This window comes from Panulirus ornatus, chromosome 8 (assembly GCF_036320965.1).
Source record: "Panulirus ornatus isolate Po-2019 chromosome 8, ASM3632096v1, whole genome shotgun sequence".
In the NCBI taxonomy this organism is placed as follows: domain Eukaryota; kingdom Metazoa; phylum Arthropoda; class Malacostraca; order Decapoda; family Palinuridae; genus Panulirus; species Panulirus ornatus.
Genome location: NC_092231.1, coordinates 19799644 through 19822411, shown reverse-complemented (window position 1 = coordinate 19822411; position 22768 = coordinate 19799644). Strand labels below are relative to the sequence as shown.

The following is a 22768-nucleotide window of genomic DNA, read 5'->3' as shown; positions in this document are numbered from 1 at the left end:
ACAACTGCTGGATATCATAACCACACGCAAAAAAAAAGTTATAGTAACAACTTATCGTTACTCGCATCATCAAAAACCACCATTACACACGACGACTTGAACGATCACCATTACAATTGCGGGAGTCACCACAGGAGCAGGTCACCACAGGAGCAATAAGTCATCACTGACACTTTAATCTGATAACACACAAAAGATCACTATGATCATCACATTGGTGACCAGCTCAACCAACACAGTGTTTACCACACGTAGCCACAGTCATGGACATGACAGGAAACATAAGAGATTCTACCCAATACACAGCACTTATCACCAGTTGTTCAGATTCTCATCTTAACAGTCAACACCAAGAGAAACAGCTTAATCAGCGTCGTAGCTACAAGTGCCACCTTCCCCACCCACAACTGTAGCTACGCCACCTACAGTAAGAAATGGCTTACCGGTCACCACCACTCACCCTAGAGGCACTAACACAACCACATGGATCTTCACTGCTATGTACACCATCTCCACCTCAACCACACCCCGTCACTGCTCCAGCTATTGAGGTAACCTCCTTGAGCCATCATTCCAACTACTTAACATCGCCTTAACGGTCGTCATCAATCACACCGTCACATTAGTCACCGCCACCATCACAGTAGTCACTGCTATCAACCTAAGTCAACGCCACCATCACAGTAGTCACTGCTATCAACCTAAGTCACCGCCACCATCACAAGACTCACTGCTATCAACCTAAGTCACCGCCACCATCACAGTAGTCACTGCTATCAACCTAAGTCAACGCCACCATCACAGTAGTCACTGCTATCAACCTAAGTCACCGCCACCATCACAGTAGTCACTGCTATCAACCTAAGTCACCGCCACCATCACAGTAGTCACTGCTATCAACCTAAGTCACCGCCACCATCACAAGACTCACTGCTATCAACCTAAGTCACCGCCACCATCACAATAAGCACCGTAACATCACTGCTTGAGGTGTTACCACTGCCTGAATTACGATCACAACAGGTGTTCGCTACAGCCCAGAAAAGAGCATCACCCACCTGCGCCGGGTGAGACGTAAGACCTGTCGACCCATTAATTTGCCAGGTAAGAGTTGCTGGAGGTCTGGACCCTGTGGCCCGACACATCAGAGGGGCCTCCACTCCCGCTCTCAGGGGTTTCTCCAAGCCCTCCATCTTCACCTCCAAAGGCGGCACTGTGTGGAGTAGACGTTAGTAGCTCACTAGAGGTGCTGGGTATGAGTGGAGTACAATTAGACGTTTTCAGATGAGATGTACCATTCTTAAAGTGGTCATTGTGTAGAGGTGTTCTAAATGTGGCACTTTGAAAGTAACTGCTTCTCTGCCGTGGACTGAAGGTGGACACAGTTATGTGTTCATTTTGTATGATAATAACAAGTAAAATGTTTCTGTATTGAGGTGCTCCTTATGGTGATGTAGTCACCGTGTGGGGGGTATTCAGTGTCAGGTCAGAGTAAGCTGTGTACAGGCGATCATAAGTCTGGAAATGGTCACTAGATGGATGTAACCACTCTATATGACTGTGTTGTAGTGATCGCTGTCTGGATTTAGCAGTTATATACTGTGGGGTTACTCACTCTTTGAACGTAGCACCACTGCGTGAAGGTGGTGACTTTATGATGTTTCATGCAGTGTATTTGGTGGTCACTAAGTAGAAGTGGTCGTTATGAGAAGGTGATGGGAGTCTGGAGGTTATTCCTGTGTGTTGGACGCTGTGTCAAGGAGATGAATAAGTCTGGTTGGTTCTTCTGAGGGAGTATTAGTTGTGTTTAGGTAACGATTGTATATAGATCACTATATAAGACGGCTGATGAAGGTGTTGATGTGGTCGTTGTGTGGATATGGCGACTGTATGGAAACCATCACCTTGTAGACGTCTGATGGGAAGGAAGGGTCACCATGTGGAAGTTCTCAGAGCGTGGAGGTGGTCACTATGTGGCTCTGACTCTGTGGAAGCGGCGACTGTGTGGGTGTTATCAGATGTAGTCACTGTATGGAGATGATCATAATGTATAGCAGGCTGAATTGGTCACTGGGTGAGGGTGGTACTTGCGTGACGATAGCCCACATGGTGTCCATTATGTGGCTATAGTCAATGAGCATATGAAGTAATTACATGGTTTTAGGCTTCATATGGAAGTGCTTTGTAGGTGTTCACTTTGTAGAGACTCAGGTTGAGGGATAGGTTAGATAGGGTGTGAGTTTGAATGGAGAAAAATTGGAAGTAGACCTGGCAGCGAAGAGAACCATAGAAGTGGAAGTGAGTCAAGTGGTGAAGAATGTGTGGAAAGAGAGAACGTTATCTAGGGGGGGGGGATAGGTATGTTTGAAGGAATAGTAGTATCAACAATGTTATATGGATTCGAAGCATAGGCTATAGTATGGTATGGAGAGGGTGTGCTGAATAGGGTGTGCTCAAATGGTTTGGACATATGTAGAGAATGAGTGAGGAGAGGTTGACAAGGTTGACAAAGAGGACATACATGTCAGAAGTTGAGGAAACAATGAGAATGGGGAGACCAAATTGAAAACGGAAGGATGTAGTGAAAAAGATTTTGAGTGATCGGGCCTGAACATGCAGGAATGTGAATGGCGTGCACGGGATAGAGTGAACTGGAACGATTTGGTATACTGGGGTCAACGTGCTGTCAATTGATTGAACCAGGGAATGTGAAGCGTCTGTGATAAACCATGGAAAGGTCTGTGGGTCTTGGTTGTGGACAGGGAGCTGTGGAATTGGTGTATTACACATGACAGTTAGAAAATGGATGTGAGCGGATGCGGCCTTTCTTCGTTCGTTCCTACCGCTACCTCTCCAACGCGGGAAACAGAATCAAACATGAAAAATAAATCAAATAACGCTATAGCTCCTCTCAGAAAAAGATCATGGTAATCATAGTAATGATAATAGATATACATAAATCAAATTCAGCCATAATATGAACATAATATGAACAATTACAGCGATTTTATATATTTCAAATAAATGAATGGCCGTGTTGCTTAATTATTCAAAGGTGCTTAATTGTTTATTTGATCACGTGACATAAAAAAATATATAGTTGTTTTAGGCTATTTTAGTGCTAAAAGGACACAAGTGCATCCTACACACGATTTATGTTACATATGAAGTGAATGGGAGCTCTCTGCCTTTCTTGATAGTGATAGCTGTATGAAGCGCTTCGTTTCTTCAAGGCAATACGAGGTAAAAAGGTCGTTGGTTGTGCCGTGAATTTTATGGAGGGGGGGGGGGGGGGGGGTCAGTAGGTGTAGTGGTTCATTGTGGAATCTGCAGGTGGAGGTAATCAGCTGATGGTGACAAGCATTGTTGGATCTTCTTGATTGGATGGAGGTCGTCACTATTCACAGCCGATCACAGTGATGGAAGTGATCATTATAATCATCTTGTGGATGTTCGGCACTGTAGCAAAGAAGGTTGCTTGATGGAGGTGGTTGCCTAAGTGGTGATGACCACTGGAAGGGTATTACTACACCTGGTTGTAGTAATCAGTAAGAAGGACCGAGTGTGTGGAGATAGTCCGAGTGTGAATGTAGGTAATGTACGGATATGCTGATGGTATCGATGGTAGAGGTTGTCAATTTGTTCAGATTCTTACCTGTTTCAAGTGGTCGATGTCTGGTCTCATCACTGCAAAGCAGTTCTAACTGTATGGATGTAGTTATCGAGTAGATGTGAATATTGTATAGACGTGGTGATTGCATGGGGGTTACTGACGGTGTGAAGTTTGCTAGTGTGTAGAGGCAGACAGTGTGTGTGGAAGCTGTGACTGTGTTGAGACTACAACTGTGGTCATGGCAGTCATTATGTGCTCCTAGTCACAGCTGAACCTACACGTGGGTTAGGGTTAGATGCCGGGTGGAGGCAGTTTCTGCCGCGAGGTATATGATGTATGAAGGTAATCAGTGGCGAAAGAAGTTACTGGTAAAGGAAATATTTACTGGGTGATTACAGTGATTTCTTTAGGGCGTAAAATGTTTAGCTGTAATCACCATTGTACTCATTATTAAGTTGAGGTTACCATTGGGTGGCGATAAGTGTGTAGATGTTGTTACGGGAGAAGTCAAAACGTGCTTGTACTTACTGTATGAGGCTGTCAATATGTGAAGGACGTCAAAAGGTGAGGGTAATCGGTGTGAGACGGTAACCAGTGGGGAGATAATGAGCGTTTGGAGATAGTCAGTTGTGAAGATAATGATCATCTGGTTCAGTTATTTAGTGAATGTATCAACTTTGTGGACACTGTAGGTAAGTGAAGTACAATCAATAGGTAGGAGATGGTGTGCTGAGGGTCGTCTGTTTGTGCTGGTATTGCTATACATGACTACATAGATCTGAATACATCTATATTCTAAGGTATCATCAAACGCAGAATAAAAAATGACATACCGTACCTGATGTGCAACAGATGGGGCAAAGAATGTCGTATCTAAAGTTAAAGATAAGTTGAGTATATGAATAAACTGTAGACATATGATGAATAAGGCTCTGGGATCCCCAGGATCTATCCGACACTCACGATACATGTTGATGGTGACGACGCGGGAGCGGTCTTGGGTGAGGTTGGTGTTGGAGGCGACGCACTTGAGTTGGCGGCCGTTGTCCTCCCTGATGAGCGGTGGCAGGTGGAGCGTGGCACTCACCACCGACACCGGCTGCTGCTGGTGGCCATATCCCTCACTGCTGGTGTGAGGGGCGGTGCCTCCCTCATGCCGCGACCACATCCTCTCCAGCACTTCGCCCTCCTCCGACACCCATTTGACCACTGGCGGGGGATAGCCTGACAGACATAGATGGTTGCGTTTAGTACATGTTCATGGCGACAATGAATGATATGGTTCGTATCACTCTACCTGAACTAATGACTCTATTATTAATGTTTCTTATGACCAAAGGAGATCACGTGAACCTGTTATGGAATTTCTTGGTCTGGGGTTCCGCCTTTAGTACTCAATCCTGTTACGTGGTTATTAAGGGTCATTTCGAGTAAATATGCTTAATCGTGTCAGCCTTTCCACCAGTAACATAATGGATTATTCTTTTAGTATCAAAGATAGTGTATAAAACATTTTCTGTAGCATCTAAACTTTCGCCAGAATCTTAAGGTGAGGAGGGACCACAGTTCATCCTATTAACGAAATTTACAAAGATAACTATAGATAACTATAGATAACTATAGATAATTATAGATAACTACAGATAACTATAGATAACTATAGATAACTATAGACAACTATCGTGCTGTCACACAGGAAAATAAAGTCTTTAAAATATTTTGTCTTTCATCGAGATCGTCTCTCTTCAGGAAGACTACGTTATGAAGACAACGTTTTCCCACTCACACTGCAATATCAGGGAACAGCAAGCTTACTGGGACAAGGAGAATAACGAAATATCATTTTCCAGAATTCTCTAAAAATGAATATGATGTCTCATCCATTATGGATGCTCGAGAATGATCGTGCGTTAGTTAAAGTAGTTAACTGTGATTATCTATATCTGTTTATCACAACTAAAGGAAATAATGATGTTTAGACTCACTGAAACTAAAAACGTTAAATTTGATGCTTAGAATAATCATAGACAATCCAGAGTAATTATCTTCAGCACTGTACACAAAGGGTAATGAAACGTTTATCCTTAGAGTCATCATTACGATCACAACATCATGGGATCTCGAGGGCCATCTCGTCAACAACTGCCGCTGCTGGTGCACGGAGCACAGCACAGCACAGCACAGTCAAACTTGCCGACGCACATCATGAAGACTTTTATAGCAATTGCGTTCGGCCTCCAGCCTCGTTTGCCTTGATCTGGTAAGTGTTGTGTTGTACTCCTGCCTCAGTCCGTGGTGCTAGAGAGAGAGAGAGAGAGAGAGAGAGAGAGAGAGAGAGAGAGAGAGAGAGAGAGAGAGAGAGAGAGAGAGAGATTATCGAGAAATGCATAAAGGGATATAGATAAGTGAGAAAAGAAAAATGTTGAAAAAAAAAGGATTGTTTATGCGCGAAAATTAGGGTTCATTTTGGCTGACGCCGAGCGAAATTCACTTTTCCAACAAGTGATAAAGGTCGCAAGGTCACGGATTCAAAATCTAGTGTGGTGTTTTCGAACGTATCTTCATTGACGTAGGAGGGATATGACGCTCCTAATATTTCTTTACAGCATTTTCATAATTCAGTGTCCACTCTGATATAATTGTCCATGTGTTTCAGTCACAAGATCTGGTATTTTCATACAACTCAAGTCTTCCGGAAAATGCCTAATATCTATTGGTGTATGTGTGTGTGTGTGTGTGTGTGTGTGTTTACTATTAGATTGCTATGGGGAGAGAGTTTCACACTTGTGTTGCCTCGTCTCTCAGCCTTGTATATACAGTATGTATTATGCCTTTATACCTATTTGTGTATGCACACAAATGCATCAGGCTAAGCCACATACGTATTCATAGGACAACAACTCATGTGGGCTGGCTGAAGTGTCCAAGATTCGAACCTATGCGGGTCGACCCCTGTGAGTCCGTGATGATTCATGGTCAGTAATGCTAACTTCTGAACCAATAGATCTTTAATTTTGTAAAAGAGATTTATGATGTAAACAGTGAACAGCTCATCGAGAGATGAGAGAGAGAGAGAGAGAGAGAGAGAGAGAGAGAGAGAGAGAGAGAGAGAGAGAGAGAGAGAGAGAGAGAGAGTGCACAACATGAAGTTAAGAAAGAAACTTAAGAATATCGTAAGGAAGTATTATTAGAATGTAAAAGTGTTGGATGAACTGAACGAAGTGGCTTGAAGATGTGGTTAATGGAGACACCATACAGAATCTTAAGACGCTGTTTGATAGAGACTGTTCGAGAGATGGGGCCCCATTAGCGTAAAACACACACACACACACACACACACACACACACACTGCCAGAAGGCACCCGACACTGGTTTACCAGGCAGGAATTAGAAGACAACTCCTTTGATGGACAGAATATTATCTCAGTGGGAGGGAACAGGGGACGCATGTCAGAGGAGTCTTCTTAAAATGAGTTGAGGTCACCGGCTGAGTGCCACAGGGCTTTATTCTGGGACCATTACTCTTCTTGATCTAAGTAAATAACTTGCCTGAAATTCCTTCCTGAATGTGTCTGCAGATGCTGCAACTTGATGGAAAGGAAAAGCGAGTAGAATTGCATAGGTTTTCAAGTGGACCTTGACAGACCAAAATTAGTCAGATACAAGGCTGTTAAATTCAACCAGAGCAACCGTATTGTACGAGGATGGCCAAAGTGAATGTTAGACTCGATATGATTATCGATTAGCAGTAATAAGCGGCAGGTATCTGTGTGTGAGACAGACGTTGTCCCAAACTTGTTGCCGGAGTCCCATCCCCTAACTAGCAAATATCTAAACAGCATTCAAATTCATTGGAGGAATTAATCATTCAGCCAGCTGTTCACATAATGCATAAAGACAAGACTAGGAAATGTCTCTGACCGCACCTAAAAAGCGTGTAAAGCTAATAGAGAAAGTCTAGAGGAGAGCAACAATGATGGTACGAGAATAAAGAGATCTGATTTATAGGAAACTGCTAGATAATTTGAATTCATCCATGTTGGAAGACAGGAAAGTAAGGAATGACTCAGTCAGAACCTTTAAACTCTTTAAATCGTTGACGTAGACGGTAAACACTTCTTCAAGAGATGTAGGGATAGAAGAACCACTGGTATAGCATGATATCAAACAAGAAACTTGTTCAAAAAAGATGTAAGGAAGTACTTTTGTAATATAAGAGTGGTAGATGACGGGAATGAAATGACTGAAGGCACGGTTGATACAGAGTACAGAAATTCAAGTTGTATGATAGAGAATGTTCAAGAGATGGGGGATCTCGTAAAGGAAAAATATACAAATGCAGTTAGGTACATAAACACATGTACTTGGACGTGTACATATACAACCATACACACATACACACATTCATACATATGCATCCATCTATCCACGAATACATACATACTTACATGCCTGGCGTAGGCTGGAGTGTGTGCGCGCGTGTGTGGACACACAAGAATTAAGACATGGTACATGTATACAAGGTTAAGAAGCGGGGCAACACGAGTGCAAAACATTCTACCTACAACACACAAATAGTATTAACATATACGCATGCATACATACATACACACATTCATATATACATATATTCATACATGCATACATATACAGGAGCAACAACATCAGACATGAGAGCCTTGTGCTTCAGGCCAAGATTTGAATAAACTGTGCAGTAGCTTCCCCAGGCAGGCCTCTTTGTACAAGTTAGGGGAGAGAGGAGATTACAGAGGGGCTCCTGGATGACATATCTCTTAAACATAACATTTTATTGTGGCAGAGTGAGGAGGAGTGAGGAACAGTGAGGGTGAGAAGGCCAGATATTGAGATGTGTTGCCAGGCTTAGTAAACTGGATATTTGAATGATCTTTTACCTAATATATATATATATATATATATATATATATATATATATATATATATATATATATATATATATATATACAGGGTGAGCCAAAAGTCACTGTGTACAATCAATTCAAACAATGGAATCGCCTCATTCTTAGTACTATTGTTAGTACAAATGGCCTACAGGACTTTTGACACATACGGTGACCAACCTTCCCTCCCATCTTCCCCCTTCTTCCCTCTCCTCCTCCTCCTCCTCCTCCTCTTGCCTCACACAATGTCACTCGCAGTGTTTCTTTAACGCCAGTGTGTCTGGATACTAGCAGGTGTTAATGTAAAGATGGTTTTGTTGCCTGAGGCATGAGTGTCTTTTGGTAGAAAAGGTCTGACGTAATTCAAACCAACGTCCAGACGAAGTGCACCAGGGACACCATAACGCAACGCAGTGCGGCGGTTACCTGTTCTGTTGCGTGAAACTGGATCAGATACGGACGAGCCGAGATCCAGCCGGCCGGCAGTAGTAACAGAGGAGAACTTATTGGATATTTCAGATCGCATGATACGAAGCCCGATCAAGGCCGTTCGTAAATTGCCACAGCGGACGGACGTCTCGTATAGCAGCACGCGTAGAGCGCTGAAGAAGCAGTTGCATCTGTACCTCCACATGACATCAACGCATCAACTGAGAGAAACGGACAACGTCAAGTGTGTTGCATTCTGCCAATGGCTTGGAGACTTTGCTGCTATCAGTGTTGACGATATTCTGGATGCAACATTTCTTGTTTTCTTTTTTTTTTTTTTACCAGTGAGGGCTTGCTTTCATTTATCCTGTTACGTCAACACCCAGAACAGCCGTGTTTGGTCGCCGAGTAATCCGCATGAGATCAAAGAGAAGCAATTACATGTCCAGAAGGTTGGTGTGTGGTGCGCCATATCACGAAATCGGATAATCGGCCTCGTATTCTTCAGTGACATAATCAACTCGGAACGTTATCATGCATTTTTTCTTTGCCTTTTTCGTTGACCATCTAAATAAGACGAACTTGCTTGTGGCTTCTTTCAGCACGACGGTGGTACTGCACACACGGGCTGTCTTCATGAAGGCTACTGCACAATGTGTACGGGTTGACAGGGTAATGTCAAAGGACATTCCGGCCACCTTGGTCGCCAGACCGTGCAAGCCTGATTATCATGCGTGAGGACCAATGAAAGGCGCACTTTACAATAACGATCCTCACACTTTCTCCCTGAACTGGAGGGAGCCATTGCAGATTTCATTAGGAACATATCTTCGAGTGTCTCGTGTTATCGCAAACAAAATAAGTTGTGTTGATGCGTGTCTACAGGCACGTGAATGCCATTTCCAACATTTGTTGTATCTTAAGTAAGTATGGGAAATGTATTTGTGTTCATGTACAGAGACTGTGAATATACTCATCGTCTACGGTAGGTGCTCAGGGTGTATTGACTCATCCATAACAAGATTGTATTGTCCATAAACGACAGAAGGTGAATAAATGGCTTGTATTTCATCAGCTGTCTAGGATATCTTTAGTTTAGTGGTCAATAATCTGGTTGCTTCATCCGATTTACAATCCACCTTAAAGGAATTTTCCCCCTCTGATTAAAAAGAATGATAAAGTCATATAGAAGTCTGCACAGTGTGTACCTTGCTCCAAGTTCGGTGGATCATTAACACAAACATAAAGACGTTGAGTGCATGAAGACCGCGCCAGCTGATGTATTGCCCCTGCCCCCACACGTGGTGCTACGGTGAGTAACTTAAGCCTACTTTCTATGTGGTCCTCAAATGTTGTAACCCAACTTAATCTGACATGATTAAAGTCCAGTATTTATAATGTTCATCACAAGAAATATCATATGAAAATCTTTCTAGAAGAGAGAAAAAAAGGTGTTAATGATAATTACTCTATAGCCTGACATGTATGGGAACAGGTTGTTAGACTACTTACCACCATACGCCCGACAGGAGAGCACCACCCTGGAAGACTGCTCGTACGGGCCAACCACTTTCCCAATCATTTTGTCATAGGCATCGAAAATCTCCAGTCCCCGGATCTCCTCTGTTGGTGGAAAGAACAACGAATGATAGTCTACATATATAACAAATCTTGATCATTAAAAGAGTACATAAATGTAATTCACTTATCAATTGCTCATGCACAAACTCGTCGAATTTTGGTAGCGGACGTTATCGTACCGTGCACTGTGAGCTGCAGCAACGACATTAACGTCTGTGATGTCATGAAGTCAACACGACAGGTGTAGTTGCCAGCGTCTGCCAGAGTCACTTCCTCTACTTCCAGGAACCCTAAGCGAGACTGTACACAGAAGTTATTAAACATATGTATTGGCTTAATGTCTTTCCCATAATTCCAGATTAATCTTCCTCTAAAGGAACTTGAACAAAGGTTTAATAGCTCCGCCTCACAAGACACGCATGTAACTGAGTCAAGACTTGGAAGATGTAGGATGTGATATGTGAGATCAGATGATGAGAAAATGCAGAATTATAAGTCAAGAGATAACTTGTGAGGGAGAAATGAGGGATGAAAATTTCAGAGAATGAAATGAATATACGAGAAATGGGTTAGACACAAAATATATATGAATGGAAAACAAAGATACAGGATTTCAAAATATGTTAGTGATACATTCTGAAGAATAATTGAATACGGAGAATGATTACATGAACAGATGAGCAGGGAATAAGAATAATGATAGGGGAATATGACCGGTTTGCATATCTTAACGCTGCTGATGGAAGAGTTAATTTACCCATTTGTAATATTATGTGACGAGAAGCATAACTCATTTGAAGAGTGGGTAACCGAACACGGACGAAAGGTTCCAGTGGGATGAGAGGGCAAAGACACAGTGAGTTAAACCGTATGTTCGTGAAGACAGCAGTGTGTCTGAAGGTCCTAGATGAGTGTGGGGGCATGTGAGCTGATGAATCTAGGATAATGTGAGTACGTGCATGTGATGAGTGGCGTTTTTCTGAACGGGTCTACGCACGGTAATTTGTTAAAAGAAAATATCGAGGGCTTAGACTATTTTCAGACAGGATAATGGGGATCAGGGTGTGAAGACTGAGGACTTCCAAGTAAGGAAGATGTGAGTCTGAATGAATGTAATACAATATTACGATGGAACTGTCTCTTGTGAGTTGGAGCTAGTATGATACAACAGGCCACTAATGATACTATGATGTGGAACAAGTATTAGGCAGTATAATGATGATATACCGTGCATGTGACAAGTATGAAAAGGAAGAGTTGGTAAAGTCGATTAGTATGGAGTCAGGAAAGTGTGAGCTTTGTGGTAGTTAAGCGATACCTGAAATTTGGCGTCTGAACGAAAAGCCTGAGACAATGTGTTAGTAAAGTGGGGTAAATGTTTGTGTGTACAAGTCTGAGGTAGCAGCTTGATGGGGTTGAGTTTGGTCAAGCGTAAGGCACTGTGTAGTGAGGAACTCATATGAAGAGAGTGTAGGTTTGAGCTAATGTGAGGAAGTGGTGATTTGATGAGGTGTGTGTGTGTGTGTGTGTGTGTGTGTGTGTGTGTGTGTGTTACGACCAAGTGAAAATATACTAGTGAGAAGACTTATGAGTCCTGACATATGATCTTGGACAAGAAAAACCAATTAAGCACGCACGAACAGACAGACAGACAGATGGACGGTCATCGCATTTAAAGAGCAAAAGGAACTAAAAAAAAAAAGAAGATCCAGAGGAAGGTAACGAAGAGAAGCACAAAGAAAATAAAGTTCCTGAGTAAAGCAACAAAAATGGCATCAGAATTGAGAGGGTTGACTTACAGGGAAAGGTTGGAGAGGTTGGAGGCCTAGAGCCTATAACCCTTCCCCGTAAATTTGCCCACCATGGAAAATGAGAGTAAAGGGTAACATGACCACAACCTTAAAGTTTTTAAACCAGTTTTTATACCAGATTCATGTTGTCAATAGTGAACAGTTCCTCGAAAGTTGCAGTGACAGGATGAGTATGTAATTAAGAAACCTGTATCAAAAGATGTGAAGAATTATTTTTTTTATACCATAAGAGTAATGGAAGAATGGAATAAACTTAATTATAAGATTGTGAAAAGTGTACAGCATACAGCTGTTTCAAAAGATGTCTGTTACTGAAAATAATCAAATGTTGATGGATTACTAGGTGGTGTTGAAGAGCATGGAATTCAAATATCGTATAAAGGTAACTGGATCTGATATTGTTAGAGTCTTGGCAACAAAGCTTACTTAAGATACGATCTCGCCTGTTGTGGCCAGAGAGGCACAGGACAGTAAGAAAGGAAAGAAGAGGCAAAAGGAGGGGAGGGTTGGCATTCTTGATAACTGATCACCTTAAGTTTCAAGAAACAGTGGAAGATAGCCCATTCTAACACTACGTACTGGGAAGAGTAACTGCAGGGGTGAAGTGCATGTAGTATACAAAGTTATCTAAAAAAGTGTACCGATTCATTACAAATATATACAATGATAACAATAAAGGGACAATCAGTCATGGTAGATGAGGCAGTGAAATATCAAATTCTTAGAGATGACAAAATACTGACAGTAGGAGATATCAGTTACAAAGAGAGAGACTGGTTGGACTCTCATGGTTATAGGGAGCCGTGAGACACAAACTCTTAAAGTGTATACAGGAATTTTGAATATACCAACATGTCACTGAGCACAAATACAAACACGGATATTGAAGATATCATGTATGATGCACCAGTTTGAAGAAGAAATCATATGATGCTCAAGTTTGACTATGTGGTGCATAAGGACATTAAAAAAAACCAGAGGTGAGACAATGAACACAGAGAAGATATAATCGTGGAAACTCCACAAACCTCACCAGTTTCTGTGGTAGCTTATACTGAGAAATAAAGTTCAGCAATCAGGAAATACAGGTCTGTGGTGAGAAGTTTTGTGAAATCTATAAGAAAGAGTAGAGACATAGGGACCTTAAAACGGTAAGAATGAGAGAATGATTCGGTAAAAGATGTCAAAAAGCAAAGGAGCATCGAGCTGTGGAGTGATGAATGCATAGATGGTACTCCACCAAGCCAGCATTTGCAAATGAAGAGAGAGCAAGAAATGATGACACCAGGATACGGAAGAAGGAGCAAAGGAACTCTGATAGGGATCTTGTCAGGACAAGGCTGGAAGAAATCCAGAAATTCATCAGGAGTAATTTTTCATTTAAAGAGCAGAAAATCTGGCAAAGGGATTCAAAGGGAAGAATCGTGGAGTTTGAATTGAGGATAAGTAAGGAACTGCGTAATAAGCCCTAAAGTAATTTCACAGTGGAGGGTTTTACACCCCTAACGCCAGTGGCATGGTGTGGGATGCAGATTTTGTAAATCATATGATTATCCAAGAATATATTGACAGAATACAAAATGGACTTGACTTATATAAGTCTCATTAGATTTGAAGAAGTTTCACCATATGTGCTGTGGATGAGCGCTTGATAAGCTTCCTGAGATATGACACTGGCTCTGGAAAGATTAATTGTAAGAAAGTGGATGACTTTCTGCAGAAGAGAATATACCTAAGTGAGAGACAGCACAGTTATAGGGGAAAGGAGTTCATGTGTAACAAACCTCTTAGATTTCTACGAGAAAGTGAGGTCTGTCTTAAGCAAAAGGAAAGGATGGGTGTTAAGAAGCAGGATGATGGTGGATTGAAGATCATCCCAGTAGAAGGGAATACAAGATGCATGTCACAAGAGTCTTCTCCAGATGGTCAAGGTGACCAGAGGAAAGCCACAGTTTTCCGTTCTGGGAACATTGCTCCTCCTGAACCAAGTTACGGACTCCTGCTTGGTCTACTTGAAGATGATACAAAGGTCGCGAGGGAAAGGAAGACTGAGGAGGAATGCATCAGCTTACAAGCGGACCTTAAACAGACTCCTATGGGTGATGAAAGTCAACTTGAACAAATAATGTAATAAGGATGTGTGGGAAAAAATTGAGACAAAAACCTTAATATGATTATTATCTTGCATGAAAGCAGTTTTAGGATTCTGTATGCGAGAAGGACTTGGGAGTAAACATCACCCTCATATTGAGAGAATAGTTAAGGGGACAAAGTATCTTTGGCAAATGTCAGGATAATTTTCAAGTACATATGACAAACTGTTCGTATCCAACATAAGGCCAAAACTATAGTATGCCTCTCAACTTTGGTTATCGCACTTAAAAAGCACAAAAAAAAAACTGATAAAGAAGGTCCAGAGGAGGGCAACAAAGATGTTACCACAGTTAGGAAAGATAAGTTACAGGGAAAGGCTAAAGTCTTTGAATTTGACCACTTTTGGAAAGAGAATAGCGAGCTGTGACGTCATCATATTCTTTAGGGTTTCGAAATAGATCGATGACGTGGATAGTGAACAGTTCTTCGAGAGACATAAGGATAGAGCAACCAGAGGACATAACATGAAATTAGGTAAGAAACTTGTTAAAAAAAAAAAGATGGAAAGATGGAGTTTTACAGGATACGAGTATTGGCTGAGTGTAACAATAAAAAGAGGATATGATCAATCCAGACAGCGTACGCAAGTCTACGAAATATGGTAGTAGAGACTATTTAATAGATGGGGCTCCAAAAGTATAAAACTCTCTCCCCGTACAATACGAATAGTTATTCACACTCATACATATACACATATACATACTTAAACCCAAGCACATATGAGAGAGAGATAGATAGATAGATAGATAGATAGATAGAGAGAGAGAGAGAGAGAGAGAGAGAGAGAGAGAGAGAGAGAGAGAGAGAGAGAGAGAGAGCGAGAGAGAGAGAGAGAGAGAGAGAGAGAGAGAGAGAGAGGGCGCTTGGGCAAAGGAAAAGACCTTCAGGTACAATCTATTTTTGGTAAAGTTAATCCATGCAAGATGAATGAATGAATTTATATCCATAATCCAACATTTATCAACCTCCAGTTTAATATTCTTTTCCTGCAGATGAAGAACAGTGAAGTTTGTTTTATATAAAATATGAAAAGTATTGTGAACTGAACTTACATTTGCTTCAACTTTGGCATTAGGTCTTCTAAGATGTAAGAGTTTACTCGTACTAAAAAAAAAAAACATTTTGTGTAAAGTGAAAAATTTCTACATGAACATGTTATGAAAATACGAGTGATACCTCTTCATTGACCTCAAGAGTTAAAGTGAACTTTATGAATGATTTGTTTCTCGACGGAACAGAGACGTAGGGATCATGAGGAAGGTGGATGTGTCCGGGGTCTTACGTAGTGGGCGAGACTGAAGTGGACAGATAGGTTAAAGTGGATGGCGCCCCTACGAGAGGTCATGTATCTTTCGTCCTCGACCAAGTAACGTACTGACAGTGTCGTTCCTTGCGGTCACAAGCATCAGGTGGTTTCATTCAGTTTCGACTAATTTGAACAAAATTTTCGTTCAGGATCATTAAAGACTTGCCAAGTATTCTATCAACAGAGTATCAGTGATACCTGAAGAGCCAACTTATGCGAGCCTATGAAGCATTTTTTCTCTTAACATACACCTTTACTATCTTTGTGCAAAGATGCATTAATCCTGTAGCTGAAACACTACAGAAAAAATGGCTCAAAAAGTAATATTGTGCATTTTAGTGGCTTTTGACCCCGCTAAAAAAGATCTTATCTCCAACACCCATTAAAACGTTATCTGTAACTCAGCGTTTGGTAGCAATCTCTTACTCGCTAAAATTTCGACCATCAGAATAAGAAAAGGATCAGAACCGGTGCAATCCTAAGGATTCGAGCAAATTGCCTGAGGAGTCGATGGTTCTTTGTACAGTTACAGTCTGCATCAGATGTGTCGAGTGTGGCTGAAACGCTAAGATCATGTGCACCTCTGACCTTTGACCCGTCAGTGACATTAAAAAAGACCGAGATCTGAATCTGAGGCAGCTTTTTCAAAGATATCTTTACTATGACCTTCATCAATGATGGTTAGATTTTGATTAATTAATGGCAGTGTTGGTACCCTTAGGTTCGACATCACGAGAAAGCTAAAATGGGTATCTTAAATTTGCCACTGATATTAAGCAGGGTATGTGACGCAGCATCTTTGAGCCAATTTTTTTGAAAATTGGATACGACATGGTCAAATGAAATTATAAAAATACACATCAGAAATACTCTTTGGGTAACATTTGACCACTGAAGATTAGTCATTTATCGCCAAATTACAAAACTAATAACGTGTGATGAGAGGATATAGGAAGACATTTTTAGGCCAAACTTAACAAACTCTTGCTGAAACTTGGCCAAGTGACGGATAAAAGTGATGATAAAGTTGTGTCGGTGTAAAACATTAGAGAAGGTGTAGATCGCAACTCTCTCCTGTACATTATATGAGGCTTATTGAAAGGCACCAGGATGGATGCAATGTTCCTTGTCAGTTGATCTTTGGGTTGTTTAACCTCTTGAGTACTGAAAATCATTTCAATAACTAACTCAACAAATGAAAAAAAGGTTTCATGCATATTGGAACAGAGGTGTAACCTTACTAAAATCCAGATCAACCAGACCACAAACGTAGGTATGGCGCTTTTCGGGTAGAAAGAGAGGGGGGAAAAAAAGAGATAAGAAAAGCCTAAGCAGTGTTCCTCCTTCAGAGAGAGGGAGACATAATAGCATCATGGTCGTGAGCCTTATTCGTGGTAGGCTTACCTCGAGTGGTACTCTCAGCGTTCACAGTGGTCGTAACACCATTCTAAATGCTCTTCCCAATAGCCAGAGGGTCATTCCAGCACTCACCTCGATGCTCTAGCTAGCATCCAGGGTGTTGGTCTGCCACCCATCTTGACACCGTCGGTACAAGTGGTGTCGTCTTGGAACTCATCCTGTGTCTAATACTCTACTTAGATCCCTTTTACATTTTTTTTTTCTTTTACATATAACCTCATTATGGACCATCGGGTCTCCTGTAATCTGTCCTTACCATATACTCACATTCACAATTAGGGAAATGGCCTGATTGGAACATGGCGAGTGTACGGAAACAAAACCATTCCATCCATAATTTGTTTGAATTATGGGATAGAAAAAGGAAAAATATAATATCATTTTCCGAAATCATTAGCTCCGTAAGGAGAAAGAAAATGTTGTTTTACACTCTTCATAATACCGCTTTTGGCTTGAACGATATATACAAATTCTTGTGTCCCCGAGAGACAGGAGACAAGACATAATGGCCATCAACTTGGTATATATCACAGAGTCACGAAGAGTGTTAAAAAGAGAGAAAAAAAAAAAACCCTGCATGATAAACTAACGCTACAATGTCTTACAGCGCCACTCCGTAAACATTGATCTCTGCTCTTATACCACCGGCAAAAACATTTCTCTTCATTTTCGTTAAGGTCGTGTACATTTTTCTTATGGCAGAAATGTCCTTGGCTGTTACTCGAATGTCTTTTACGATAACCCTCAGACAGTCGACCAATACACTGAGTAAAGACTGTCTCCGGTCCTGTAAAACACATACATTTCTTTAAGGCACGAAGCATTATTTATACTAATCATTTTCTTTTACAATTAAGAACAACTTCCTTTATTTCCCAGAGCCCTAATGTATTGAATTTACTTAATAAACATTTTCTCTTTGCTACATGTATGCAAAACAATACTTCATTATATATAATGCAAACTTCCAGCCTCCATAACATATTCTATCCTGTAAAATTCACAGCACACACAAACACACACACACACACACACCCACTCAAACATTCAAAAAATCTTTTTGACCTCAAGAATACTCATAATCTCTTCACGAGTAAGCTAGGTACAACAAAACAACCTTGAAATACATTCAGAATAATATATTGACGAACTAAAGCACGAAACTTATATGAAACGCTCCAGCTGCGCGCGCAGGGGGTGGGGTGTTAAGCATGCCCTCCGCAAGTGAGGAAGCAAAGGTTGTTCCAGGACGACCCAGACTCACCCGAAAGTTCTGCGGGAGCGTCTCTAGTGTGAACCTTGACCTCTGGCCCAGTTGGGAGTCGTCGTGCACCTTGTGTTTGCCGGTGGCTGTCTCTCTGGCGTCGTAGCTGAAAGACAGGTGGACACTCTTATGGGTATGTGTGTATATACATACAGCTATGTGCGCATGAGATCACACACACACACACACACACACACACACACATATAGGGAGGAACAGATACATACGCAAGTATAAACCCATACAGACATATGTATATATACATACATACATATATGAATATCAAACACATACATACATATTGATTGATAGATATATATAAACACAGAGAGAGAGAGAGAGAGAGAGAGAGAGAGAGAGAGAGAGAGAGAGAGAGAGAGAGAGAGAGAGAGAGAGACAACAAAGATGGTACCTAGAATTAAGACTCTATTGCTTTACTATTTCCTTCCTTGCAAGAGCGAAGAGTGAGGGGTGACCTGATCAAACCCTTCTAAATTTTTAAAACAGGTTGATGACTCGGATAGTGAACAGTTCTTTGAAAGATGTAGGGAGAGAGAGCAACCAGATGAAATAATATGAAATTAAGCAAAAAAAAACTTATTAGAAATATGTAAAGAAGTATTGCTATAGTATGAGGGTGGTGAATGAACGGAAAAAAAATTCCTTGCGGACATGGTTAATGAATAAAACATATATGAATTTAGGAAATTATATGATAGTATGAAATATTCAAGAGATGGGACCCCAAGAGTGTAAAACTTTCTCCCTGTGCAGGATAAATAAGTAATCATTCCCACACACACACACACACACACACACACACACACACACATACACATACACACACACACACAATTTCTACGGTAGCATAGACTGGTAGATACAGGCCGGTTATAAAGAACCAGAGCAATGTGGAGAGAAGTTCTGTGAAACTTACGAGGAAGGAATGAGAAAATGACCGTATTTAGCCTCAGGTGCAGAGGGAAATGATAAGAAAAAGGGAAGAATGGTTGAATAGAAAATGTTAAAAAAAAAGAATGAGCTTCGAAGCGTGAAGTGGTAATGATATAAGCGATACTTCAGCCACTCAGCCAGCTTTTGTTAAGTATAAGAGAACAAGAACACGACTATAGCAGGATAAGAAAAGAAGAACAGAGAAACTTTGAAAAAAAAAAAGATATTCTTGACAAAGCAAGAGAGAATTCAAAGCAGGAGTACGTTGTCTGTTAAGAAGCAGCTAATAAGGCTGAGGGATTCAGATGGAAGAATTATAGAGGCTGGTATAAGGACAAATGAAGAATTATAGAGGCTGGTATAAGGACAAATGAGAAAGAGAATTACAAGTTCAGAATCTAAAAAGCTGTATGACAGTACAGCATCTTCAAGAGATGGGGCCCTAAGAGTCTACGTGTGTGGACCTCCTTCTACGTAAAGTACGAATTGGTGATTGTTGATAGGTAATGAAACACACACACACACACACACACACACACACACACACACACACACACACAAATTTTATCCTTAAGATTAATAGAGCATTTTGAATGGTGTATTTTTCCAGGATAATTCACTGAGCATTACCTTATAACAAAGTGCATACTGTACATATAAAGCTTTCCTTGAAGTAACACAATACACTTATAAAGCTTTCCTTGAAGTAACACAATACACTTATAAAGCTTTCCTTGAAGTAACACAATACACTTATAAAGCTTTCCTTGAAGTAACACAATACACTTATAAAGCTTTCCTTGAAGTAATACAATACACTTATAAAGCTTTCCTTGAAGTAACACAATACACTTATAGATTGCAGCCTTTCTTGAAGATAAAGATAAAACACCTTACCTGTAGAAAGGTTTGGTGGCCTGGTCCTTGTACCATAGGATGAGAGTGGGTCTGTCAGCGGGTAGCGGCAGTTCACATGGTAGTTTGGCAGTTTGACCAGCCAGGGTCACCCGCGACAGTGTGGTGGTAGCTGTGGTGGGACAAGCGATACAGTTAGGTCAGCCAGGTCGATGTGGTGGTACCTATGATGACGTTGTTAAAGATGACCAGATCAGGGAGATAGCGTCTCTAAGAAATAAGTAATCATCATGAAAAGTGAGGCAGGCTAGTGTGCTGGTGATCCTGTCAGTAAGGGCGAAAGTATGAGAAGACACCATGGAATAATCACAACACTAACTCAATAATCTGATGGCCGAAGCCAAGTAAAAGCATCGTATTCTTGTAATCACTGGTTATATATAGGACCTGAACCTAATGATATAGAATAGCGAGATTCCAAACTCGCTTTCAAGCACCAAGAAATATAAAAAAAAAAGTATATTCATTAAAGAAAAAGAAGGTATATTCTTAAGGCATGTAGGGTAAAGAGAGAGATCTCAGTGAACTCATGAATGACCCTTCTATGAAAGCATCTCATAAACATATTTCTTTCCTTGATATAACGAGTATGATTAGTGTATAAGGAGTATAATCTTCTCTAGTATGGGCTTCCATAACGCACAGTGATTACTACCGTTACTGATGTCATGGTAGTTAGCTCGTCATCCGCCTCATTGCTGCTCTTTACTCTTCCCGATTGTTACTTTAACTACTCATCGTTACATGATATACATGAAAGTTATATACCTTTACCGTTTTCCGCCTGAGCGAGGTGGGAGCGGACATAGACGAATGATAGACTTACTTAAACACATACGTTCTTTAGCTACTATGTATAGCTGGAATTCTCAACCTTGTGCAGCTCAAAACCCACTTAGGTATGAGTCAAAATAGTCAAAAGTAAGAAATAAATTCACGTTCAGTGTATCTGATTGTTGATCGTACACATTTACTACAAAAAAAGAAACGTAAACAGAAAAACACTTTGAAGTAGATCAAAACATTCATTGTTCTAACACAATTCAAACACAACTGTAACCTACGAACTTCCGGCAGGAGAGAGGAAAAATGAGAAGGCTGATTTCATTGAGAGACTTTGGCTTGTCGATCGATGGACAAAAACATATATGCCATAGGGTCGGATTCGATCCCTTGATAAGGCGTCCGGACACCTCGACCACACGGAGGTTAAAAGACACAGAGGTGATCAGAAGCTCAAACCAGGGTTTGAATCCTACCCTTGGCTCATATATACACCTACGCTTGATTCAGTGCTACAATCAAATTGAAGCGGAGTGGGATTGGAGATGAATCTCCTGCACAAGAAGAAGAAGAACAAAACAAGTGTCCATACAAGAATGACGACAACATATCAGGGAGAGAGTAACACACCTTACCACAGCTCGTGGACGAGACACGACTGATCAGGCAAGAAACCGACTTGCCAGTAAATAATTTCGGATCCCGGTTCGAGCAACCCGAGTCGAATGGATGAGTCTCGTTCCTTGCTCATTCCCTTGATTCGAGGCATTACTAACATAGTCTCTCCCCGGCCCACTAGATGGTGCCTCGCGGCTTACCGGTCGAGAAACCCTGTGATGTATAACGCACCGAAACCAAAGCCGACCAGTCTCAGCCAAGCGTCCCAGACTAACTCCGTGGTTACCAATGACCACATCATATGCTCTGGTTCAGACCAGTAATAGCTCTTTGTTTTCCCATTCCCATTATGTATAACTTCGACCTCACTTAAGGTATTCAATGCACGCCTAAGTTCAGGTACCGATACCCGAATGCCTTTTTCAACCCCATCCCTCAATCTTCCAGTCTCTCCTCCGCTCCCCATTGCCTCTCTCCTCAGCTAACATAGAGATTCTCTTTATCTCTCCTCCTTTCCATGGCTCTGAATTATTTCAGCATATTCTGGTCAACGCTGTCAGTAAGGCTGTGATCATTCTCCCACCTTTCTCTTTCGCTATTACTGTTGATACGATCAACCCACCTCACTGATAGATACCGTCCTCACGCAATTCTGTTCCAGCACATCTATCCTCGTTCATCTGATCGCGAACAGAGTCCAACACTATCAGGGTTGACATACCTTCACACATACCCGCCTTTGTCCTTCTAGACAAAGTTCACTGACTGTCGGGGTAAGTACTGGTATGTTTGATGGTATTGTAGTCCTGACTGTGTTGTATGATTGCCAGTCATGTGCCCTAGATACAAAAGAACAAAAGAGGGTGGATGTACTGGAAGTGATATACTTGAAGATAATATATGTTTCAAGAACGGTTAATTATAGAAAGAATGCAAGTGTACTGGAGCCTTCGCCAAAAAAAGATGAAAAAAAAAAACACGAATATAAGTGCTTTAGAATT

General features: G+C 41.2%; 1 protein-coding gene across 5 annotated transcripts in view; it reads right to left on the bottom strand.

The window, feature by feature from the left end:
- Positions 1-22768, bottom strand: part of LOC139749860 (nephrin-like) — a 343103-nt gene that overhangs the window by 40717 nt on the left and 279618 nt on the right. For 4 of the 5 annotated variants that reach the window (XM_071664200.1, XM_071664199.1, XM_071664197.1 and 1 more), the window contains exons 3-8: positions 20349-20478; positions 18498-18603; positions 10723-10843; positions 10475-10585; positions 4577-4837; positions 1059-1213 (exon numbers count right to left, since the gene is read on the bottom strand). In XM_071664200.1, coding sequence (XP_071520301.1) covers positions 1059-1213; positions 4577-4837; positions 10475-10585; positions 10723-10843; positions 18498-18603; positions 20349-20478 — 884 coding nt within the window. Of the gene's footprint in view, positions 1-1058; positions 1214-4576; positions 4838-10474; positions 10586-10722; positions 10844-18497; positions 18604-20348; positions 20479-21784; positions 21806-22768 lie in introns of those variants that run through there. The other variant, XM_071664201.1, reaches the window with a different exon arrangement.